We start from the raw sequence: 11,051 nt of genomic DNA, 5'->3' as shown, positions 1-11,051 counted from the left end.
GTGGGTGGATGCCTTATAAATGCCTTGGCTGTCGCTTTGAAATATGCGTAAAATGATGAATATGATTGTGTGAATGCAGTTTCTCTGTCTGTCTGTCTGTCTCTGTGTGTGCGTGCATTCTATAGTTGTACAAGATTCCACAAAATTATATGAACTTAATAAAATTTCTGAGTAAATATTAATGGTTTTAAAATTCAAATGCTTTATTTTCGTCTATAATATTTTTGTCAGTAAATAATGCATTGTCCGTCCAGTTGAGTATTCTTACATTCTGGCGTGTGTTATCAAGACGTGCAGATTTGATACTGTTTTGAACCGTTATGAAGAGTTTAATCATTCGATACACCGATGCGTTAGAACGTTGTAATCCAGTTAGCAATCCTTAAAAAGATGTTTCCTTATCTTTCGGACAATATTTATATCTGGATTCTAATATATACTATGGCATACTATTTGATACTATGACATTTATAAGATTTAACTGAAAATTTCCTTATGAATAAGATTAATAACTGAAGCAATCAATTTAATGTGAGTTATAAATAGTTAATTTGTAGTTCATATACGGATTTCTTATTTTTGTATTAAATAATTGCCATTCTATAACTTTAATTATATGTTTTAAGGTAGTTTACATTGGGATTACACATTACGAATATGTTCCCTATATTTTTTATGTAATTAATATAGAAATTGTATGAAATTTTTAATAATGTTTATATATAGCTTCGTTTCTTACACCTGCTCCAACTCCAACTGCATCATCTGGAAAATTACTTCCACGCTGAAAGCTGGAAGGCGCTTGAAGTTATTAATAATAACGATGCAACAATGATAAAAATAATAAATAATAATAATAATAAATAATAATAATAATTAATAATAATAATAATAACAGCAGTGATATAAATAATGATTATTGTTATCGTGTTAATGTAATTTTGATATTTCTTGTAATTTGAGATTTTCCAAGCGGTGTGCACCTAAAAAAAGATGCAAGATGGCATACGATTGTTGTTGTTGTAATGTTTTCCATGTAGTCATCATCACAACGTTCAGTTGTGTCGTTTCTCCATGGTTTGTATTGGAGAAGTTAGTTGTCATGCTGGATTTCAGTTCGTGTGACGGTTGTACCAGGAATGTCTGCAAGGATTTGTTCGTGTAAACTCCAAATAATGAAGACAAAATATTGCAACTTTTTCTCTGGGCTGTATAATTGAAAAAATATTTTTTAAAGTTTTCCTCCTACGTTATCTGCAAATATATTGAAAACATAGGTCTCAAGTTTTCCTAAATTTTTATTATTATCTACCAACGAATATGTCTCAGGCATGGAAATCAGAGATCATACTGATCTTGTGTGACGATGAATGAACGTAACAGACGATAAGTACAAACCGAAAATGAACATAAACTGACGAACAAAAAACATTGTGCTAAGACGGGCACGGAATCGACAAAATTCCATTGAAAATGGTATTATGTTTGCAAATTTAATAACACTTGTTCAATGAACTTGTCCGCTATTTTGCGCCTTATCTTCTCCCATGTTTTGTGCTGTTAAGTTGTCTGTTTGTTTGTGTGTGTGTATACAATGTACATGTATGTTTTTCTGTATGTCTGTGTGTGTGTTTGTATGTCTGTCTGTCTGTGTGTGTGTGTGTTTAACAACATATTTTGTAGTTATAGCTGTTTGCACTTAGTAAATGTATTCGTTTTTCTGTTTTGATTTGTTTTTGAACATGATAAAAGCATTTGGCGTGTACTTTAACAAAATTGCTGTGTACGTCTGGTCAGACAAGTTTGAAAATTTAAACAACTCTTCTGACCAGATGTTATACAGTCTGAATGATAAGCAAGGAAGATATGTTGTTATACCAAGGACCAGAAAAATTCAGGTTTTAATAACACTATGATTTGTTGGCAGATCACGCACGAGGGTAAAAATACAATTTCAAAAAGCAAACGCGAACTGATTGGGGTTTTATTCAATTGAATCTGAAATCTCAGCTTAGTGACGTTAACGTTAAAATCCTACGAAGCTGTAGCTACATGCGAAGGTTATTCAACTCGTTATCTGAATCATCAAACATTGATTTATGGAGGAGACGATTTCGAATGCACAATTGTAAGGAAAAATTTTTTATTGTGAAGTTGTTTTTTTATTTATCGATGCTACAATAACTTTATGAAAAAATATATGTGAGAATGTTTTAACGGATCGATCATATTTTTCACATAGTAACATTATACAAAATTGAATATTAACGTTACATTGTCTGAAGTCATAGACAATTTTTAAAATTTAGAAAATAAAAATCAAAAGCTCAAAAATGAAGAACTGCAATGCAGACAATTAAAATCAAGAAAAATCAAAAACATTTAAACGTCTTCACTGCAACAATTTTAACTGAGGCTTCAAATTTTTAGTGGCTTCGATATTAAAAATAACATCAACTCAGAAAGAATTTCAAAAATTGCTAGCGATCGTTATCAGTGCAGTTGTGATTAAAAAAATTTCTTTTCAACTCTATAAATTAAATTTTGAAATCACCGCACACATAGTCAACACGTACACACGTACATACATACAATACATATATTATTTATTCACTTACACACACAAATAAATTTATAAAAATGTATATTTATTTTTAGTGCTAAACAGACGTTAACAGCAGCAGCAGCAACAGAACCAACAGCCGTATACTCTAGCATCACAATTCATTCATCATCATTCAACCACAAATAAAAACCAACCAACCTTGACCTTGGTGAGATTGTGTGTTGCCAACTCGACCCTGGCAAAGTTGCCCCAGCCGAGCGAGACCCCGTCCAGCGTGTACCTTCCGATGCACTGAATCTTTTTGCCCATTCTTTTCAACAGCGGCTAGACGATGCTCGAAAATTGCATTGATTATCCTAACATTTATGTGGAGTGCCTTACATACGTATTTGTTTATTTGCTATTTTTCTGATGCCTTCTTGGTCGTGACAATAAATTTTCTATCAGATTCCTGTTTGTTTGTTAATATGTCAAATATGTGCAAATGTCCTTATGTTCAAATGTTCTACTTTACGTCCAGGTTGATACTGATTGATTTGTGTATTTTTTAAATATGTAATTTTCGTTTTTTGATTTCTGAGGTTATTTATTTTCAACAAATTTTATGTTGTGATGTTTCAATTATAAATTTAATTAATTATCTAACTAGTAATCAATAAAAATTTGTTCATCTGTGCATTAGTTTAATACAATAAAATATTGTTCTCGATTTCCGTGACGCTAATTAATGCAAAAAGTTTTCATTGTGAAAATAAAAACATCTATCCCGAGAACTAATGCATATGTTTCAACGTTTGATGTCGTCTCTATAGCGTTGTTGTTGTTGGCTGTTGTTGATGTTGTGCCTGATGTTGCTGTAGCTTATTCAGTTGATGTTGTTGTGCGTGGCTGATACTAAAATTGTAGTTGTTGATGTTTTCAGTGCTTTGAAAATGGTCTTTTCGACATGTTGATGTTTTGTAGTTGAGAAGGGAATTTTTATGTAACGCGTTTTGTATCATCCAACTGATCTTCTGTACACTAATTTCAGTTTTGTACAATTTCAGGCTGAAATGGAACGTCAATATATTGTTGTCATCTACATATATATATATATATATATATATATATATATATATATATATATATATATGTTAACAACGTTTTAATTGTCATGTATAATATAATAATTTTTAGATAAGTTTATTTGTCTGAAATAACTTCAAAAATTTTGTTAAAAATATTTTGTTGTATTTAAAATTGAAAAGTATTGTTTGGTTTTTTGTTGATTAATTTTTTCCTCATGCATTCTATTTCACGCGTCATCTAATTGTCATGTATAATATAATAATTTTTAGATAAGTTTATTTGTCTGAAATAACTTCAAAAATTTTGTTAAAAATATTTTGTTGTATTTAAAATTGAAAAGTATTGTTTGGTTTTTTGTTAATTAATTTTTTCCTCATGCATTCTATTTCACGCGTCATCTACGCTTCGTGTCGCCAACAAATTTTTCTATTGAAAATAAATGATTGTCAATATTGTCGCTGTGCTGCTGACGTTTGTTGACGAGGATGTTGTTGTTAATGTTGTTGTGAATGTTGATGTTAATGTTGTTGTTAATGTTGTTGTTAATGTTGATACTTATGAGATGTTTGATATTATCATCACGCTTGCTCCGCTGACTATTTCTGTCGTAAATATCCCTTCGATGAATAATTCTGTAACTTGCGAGTTATTTAAGAAGCTGCTGAAGTTGTTGCTGGAGTTGCAGTTGCGGTTGTTGCTTTTGTTGCGATGTTGTTCATGAATTTTATTTTTATTTCAACTTTGAATTCAATTTTTCAAAATAATTAACTAAATTCAAACTTTTACAAATTTTTTTCTTTATCACGCTTATAAACGTTTTTAAATGTTAACGATGAAATTGAAGCATACGATTAAAATAAGAAAATAAATGTTTTTTATGATCTACACATGAAAAAAAAATTTGAAGTATTTTTTTACAATTTAATACTGCAGCTTCGTTCTGTTACAGCTCACTTTCACTTTAGTAAATTTACTGAAAATAATATAATCAACAGATGTGCATTGCATACATTGTTGTTGTTAATGTTGTTGTTGTAACTTTGTTGATATAACTTATGTGATTGTTTGGTAATGTTCTGAGGTGTTTTTGTGGTTATTGCTGTCAATTCTATCGATTTTACCAAAATTCATGAGTGATACGAGTGACAAGGTTTATATTTTGCTCAATATTTCAAATTCAATACCTACATCTCAAAATTGTATAACCAAATTTAAAGTCAATTCATTTAATTTTTTTATTCCAAAAAAATATATTTAATGAAATGTTCTCAATACTAAACTTATCAACAGCTTTTAGATTAAATTTACCTATTTTCCCATTAATCTAACTTATATACCAAGATAATTATTTAAATAAATAATTAAATGAACAAATAAATAATAAAATTCTCACCTCAGGTATTCAGGGTAGGTGCCCAACAGTTACTTTCTAACTAATATTATTTACTTTTCTTACAAACAAATTACTCTAAATATTTATAAAATAATTAAAAATTTATAAACCTGTTTGTTTTCAAAGAACATTTTCAACTTTTATATTGCAAAGTGAATAACATTCAGTATAAATAAACGAGTTTGTATTATCATAAGTATTTTGTTTGCGATCGATCCTATTGCAGTTTAAATGGATTGAGAATAAAATATAGGTAACGAAATTTAAAATGATTTTATCGAAACATTTTCACACATTTTTTGTACAATTATGTGTAAAAAATGATGTTTTATTATATTTTTGAATTTACAAATTTTATTTAAATACTGCCATGCGTATTTACAATCCGGTTGAAAATTATTTTTATGTGTAAAACAGACTAATCAATGATAGATGTGATAATTGTATAGCAAGTTTCTATTTTTTAAAATATCAATTTATTATACCACGTAAAAATATACGGCATGATATTTTACATTATTTTATAATTGCTATGAAAATAATGCAGTATGTTAAACGATTAACTTCTACTGCAAAATAATATATGAACGCCCTATCTTTTCAGTTTGTGACGTTCATTTGGTTAATGCCAAGAGTTACGCTGACTGCTTCTTGCATAATGATGCACTCACGCACGCACACGCACGCACGCACACACATGCACACACGCACACATACACGCACACACATGCACATACACACGTACTTGCAAGCTCTTTCCATGTATGTATATATCGGATATTATTTTTTTCAAAATATTTTTGCACACAGCTTGTCATCAAATTTTTATTAACAGTTTAGTCTAACTTGTGTTAATCTCTACAAAGGTTAATTCAGAAAAATTCTGATCATTAAATTGTGAATCGTAATAACTGTATAACAAAATTATTTAAAACAAACTGCTTGCAAAAAACTTTTAAAAATATATAGGTGCAGTGAGAGACGGCGTTCAATGACTGACGATGTACCGCCACTGTCAGCAAATATTTTTTCATATCCCGTTTGTTTGTTGTTTGTTTGTTGTTTGCTTGTTTGTTGTTTGTTTGTTTGTTTGTTTCTACTTTTTACATCAGCTCTACTTATTTATCTTTGGCATTTATTGAAATTTTTAACATTTAATCAGACTGAAAACTAATTTATTTGTTAACATGTTGTGCCTATTGTGCCAAAGAGTTTAGTTTACCAAATTTGTGTTTTTTGAGTAAGTCGACCTATTTCATATCACCGTAGCCCTATACTTTTTGCCATATTTCATCGGCCTCTGAATCCACCTTTAATTACATGCATGCATACATCCATTTATATTTAGTGCACACCATCCTGTACGCACATGCATCTGTATCGAGGTAATCCTCGCTGTACCACACTTAACCATGTACCATGTACCATGCTTAACCATATCTACTTATACATATACAGTGTATACAAACGTACCTACACAAACTTGTGCAATACACCTACATCCAATTGTACAATGTACATACAACACACACGACCTTACACACATACACACGCACATACACATACACAACATACCTGCTCCTATATACATGTATATGTGCATGTATGTATTTATGCATATATGTGTACAGTATGATTAAATAGAAAATAGAAACATAGATGAATGCGTTTGGGCGCATTGGTATAAAAATTTTTGCATGGGCTCAGTAGAGGAAGAGCAGAGAAGAAAGAGAGAGAGAGAGAGAAAGTGAAAGAGGAAAAAGAGAGAGAAAGAGGAAACGAGAGAGAGAGAGAGAGAGAGAGAGAGAGAGAGCAGATATATAACTCATACGGCCGTTCTCTTGTATTATGTATAACTGCAATAGCCGATCCAGTCCAACTTATCAGTTGTAATAACTTTTGGCGAAATATTGGTTGCAGCTAAAATGTTAAGACCCTCAACAACTATCAATGTTATCTCATGAATTAATATTTTTTCAGTGAGGGAATGATTGCGATGTTGTGTAATAGTAGATTGATTACCAGCAGTACGTGAACTAAGCCGGAGTTAAGAGATCCTAACCTTACAACAAAAAATTGATACAGCATTGTGAGATTTAATGCAACTTCTAAAGAAACATTACTTTGAACATTTCTTTAATTAATGTGAATGCCTATTAGTTCCATTGTGTTTGACAACAATGCAAACTATTTAATAAAGATTCATATTCCTATTTAGTCTACGATGATATGATACTGGTTTGGATACATAACGCATATGTTTGTCGAGAAATTTTGATAGTCCAATGGTTTAGTAGCCGGTTTCGAATTCACTTGATTCATACTTCCATGTTTCGCACTTTGCATGTGTGCCATGATTGCTATCTATTAAAAGTAATGTGAACCTCTACTATCGTCTCTATGATGATGACGATGAGGAAAATAATGTTGATGATAATAATTACTATAGCGCTAAATGATGATGAAAATGATGCTAACCGTGATGGCGATGTTGCTGGCGACGCCGATGACTATTGTTTGTAATAACGAAAGTGATGACGTCACTGATAACGACAGATCAAATCTCAACAAGGATGTAGAATAGGGTGGTTACAATGCTATATGTAAAAAAAAATTTCGAAATCTTATCGGGGAAACCCCCTAAATTGTGCCACTTGACTAAAAAATGACATTTGTAAAGTTTTAGCTCAATTGGATAATGCTAATACGTGCCTCATCGAGGTTGAAATTTCGAAAAATTGGAAAATTTTGAAAAAAATGCAGTTTTTGGTTTGTAAAATAAAAACGGTTCACTCTAGAAACATGATTTTGGTTTTATTTTGTTCATTGATTAGTTTTCTTCAAATGTTATTAAGATCACTATTTAGCTACAAGTTATAGTTTCTGACATATTTGCATTGTTACAGATACACATTGGAAAAACGTTGAATTTTTCCATAACACAAAAACACACAATAACTTATAAAGAAATGTTTTTAAAATAACACCGTTGTATCTAAATCAATATTATTAACAAATAAACACATTTTTTATTCATATTATATTGTTTATAGTTGTTATACATCAAATAAGTTTCTACTTTAACTCGTTGTTCAAAAGGTAGAGNNGCTCGGATAAAGAGGCTTTTGAGCAACTCAGGAAATTTTGTCCGACATCAAATTACTTGCAAAAGATATTGTTTTTGTTCTTCATCTTTTGTAATACATGAGTTGTAATCTGTTATTAATTTAACACCCCTTTCTGCTGTATCATTTGTAACTTTTAATCCGTCCACAATCTTTTTACTCATTAAATATTCTTCGTTATTACTCCATAATTCTGGATTGGTATGCAAAAATTGATCATTAATATTAAATCTTTTTAAAAAATTACTTGATTGTGATGAAATAAAATGGTCCGCATTTTTGTCCAATATTTCTGATACTTCATTTATTTTTATTAGTGGTTTCATATCACAGTAGTCATCAAGTTCTTCATCCTCATTTGCTTGAGATATTAATTTTGTTACCATTCTCTTTTTTACACAATTACTTAATGAATCATCGAATAATGAAAAAACAGCCTGCTCTGGATTGAGGTACTATATGTGGTTGATAAATTTTGAAACTGATATATCTGAGATAAATTTATTGACTATTGTAATTTACCAAAGATTTTAACAATTGTAAATCTTGGTTTGGAGCAAGTGCAGGTTTCGGGGCATCCAACCACACTTTCACATAAATATTTATATTAAATAGGCAAATATCATGGAATCCTTGCTTTTCAAAAATTGTCAGTTGAAACTGTTCTCTGAAAAGGTATATTTTCAACGAATATATCGCTTTTGCCATCCACCTTGCGTGATGAAAAGCGCCAGGAGCCGCAAACACGATGTTTTCTGACGGAAAGCGTTCTAAAAATATAAGACAAAAATTAATCAATTCTTTGTAATCGCTCCTTGGATGATGAACTGTTAATTGTTCTAGAAGATAACTTGAAATTTTACCCGGATTATTCAATTTGCTGGCTACACTCTTATCTTTAACTTCAGATTTAAATTTTTTTATCAATGTTGTTCCATTCAGTTTTAAATTTTTTGAAAATATCCGATTGAGGGCCTGTAGTCTTTCCCATCACAGCATCAAAAACGGATCTTAAAACTACCTCAAAAATGTGGTGGCGACATGGAAGATACAATAATTTTTTCTCCATCAATTGCTCTAATAAAACGCAAGCACCTTTAATGCGGCCAGTATTCACGGTAGTTGTGTCAAAGGACATTGCTTGAATCTTATCAAGTGCACCCCACTTTCCAAATTCTGAATAAACAGATTTTGCAATTGTACTGCCAGCACCATTCTCTAATTGGGGAACTCCAATTAACTATTCTTCTTCTCCACAGCTAATTAAGACTGCAACTCTTTCAACATTTTCTTTATTTAACATATCTGGAAGTAATTTCCCATCCCAATGTACAACTGCTCCTTACCAAAAATGAGAAATCGTAGAAAAACCAAAAGATCTTAATATTAATACATAAAAACAACATAGAGCACCCGGGTTAGTAATAGTAAATAAGTTATTGTGTGTTTTTGTGTTATGGAGAAATTAACGTTTTTTCAATGTGTATCTGTAACAATGCAAATATGTCAGAAACTATAACTTGTAGCTAAATAGTGATCTTAATAACATTTGAAGAAAACTAATCAATGAACAAAATAAAACCAAAATCATGTTTCTAGAGTAAACCGTTTTTATTTTACAAACCAAAAACTGCATTTTTTTCAAAATTTTCCAATTTTTCGAATTTTCAACCTCGATGAGGCACGGGTTAGCATTATCCAATTGAGCTAAAACTTTACAAACGTCATTTTTTAGTCAATTGGCACAATTTAGGGGTTACCCCGATAAGATTTTGAAAAAAAATTTCTTGTGACCACCCTAATATAGAATGATGACAGCGAATACTTTCGTTTCATCAATTAAACTTGTAAACACGGGGACATAAAGAAGCAAGGCCATCAATCGTCGCAGCATAAAAACACGTCATTCCCCTCAGTAACGACGTACAACTGCACTGTACACATACACACACAACAACCCAGACAACCATCAACATCCTTCGCTACAACCACCGACCACAAAAACACACCACTCAGCAACAACCCTAACAACATACTAGTCAACATTAACACTATCGTCTCAATCAGCAGCGATAGCATTATTCTTCAACAACAAAAAATAACAAACGGCAAAAACCTTTGAAACGTCAGCCAAAAAATGACAATAAAGCAATAATAAAAATTATAAAATGTTTGGTACCACAGCAAGGACAATAAAAAAATCGCGAACATCTAACAAAAAAAGTTTCGAACATCCAGTAACAACAACAACAACAAGAAAAAACACCACCAACAACGACGACGACGACGACGACGACAACACTGAAACAAACTGTCGATGAGACAGTACATGGTTGCCGGCGCATGTCGCCATGATGGCAGTTTGTTGTTTTGCATATTAATTGTATCTCACGAGCCTCGAGGTTTTGCTTAGTTTAGTTTTTCATGTTTGTTCTTTTCTCGATTGCTTTTATTTATTTATTTTTTATTCAGCTGAATTTTCATATTTTCATATAAAATTTTCTCGATTGCTTTTATTTATTTATTTTTTATTCAGCTGAATTTTCATATTTTCATATAAAATTTTTTTCCATTAGTTGTTTGACCAAATCAGCAAGCTGAGCGTGTTAAAAATCATATTTTATCATTTAAATTTTAATAACTTGTCCACTTCTAATGGCACCATCTGGTCCTGTGTGAAATTCTTCCTAATAATCCGAGATTGTTGGCAAATGCACAACGTGTAACTAATGATGCAAGTGTATATATAATACATCGGTGTCACACCACAAAGTCATCAGATGTTTGATTCGTTCTCAAATTTTTCCACCTGATTGACATTTCTTACCTGATGAGTCTGCTTGGAATCAACACGACAGCCTTTCTACCATGTGCATCTCGTGAAAAGACGTTCAAAATG

General features: G+C 31.2%; 1 protein-coding gene across 1 annotated transcript; it reads right to left on the bottom strand.

The window, feature by feature from the left end:
* Positions 1-735: 735 nt before the first annotated feature.
* Positions 736-2,875, bottom strand: HELRODRAFT_171560 (hypothetical protein; the record flags this gene model as incomplete). Its single annotated transcript, XM_009018280.1, has 4 exons — positions 736-801; positions 1,054-1,143; positions 1,504-1,557; positions 2,765-2,875. 4 exons carry the CDS (start codon positions 2,873-2,875, stop codon positions 736-738), a joined length of 321 nt encoding a protein of 106 aa, XP_009016528.1.
* Between the last annotated feature and the right edge of the window lie 8,176 nt (positions 2,876-11,051).

This window comes from Helobdella robusta, assembly GCF_000326865.2.
Source record: "Helobdella robusta unplaced genomic scaffold HELROscaffold_21, whole genome shotgun sequence".
Lineage (NCBI taxonomy): Eukaryota > Metazoa > Annelida > Clitellata > Rhynchobdellida > Glossiphoniidae > Helobdella > Helobdella robusta.
This window is presented reverse-complemented; position numbering and strand designations above follow the sequence as displayed.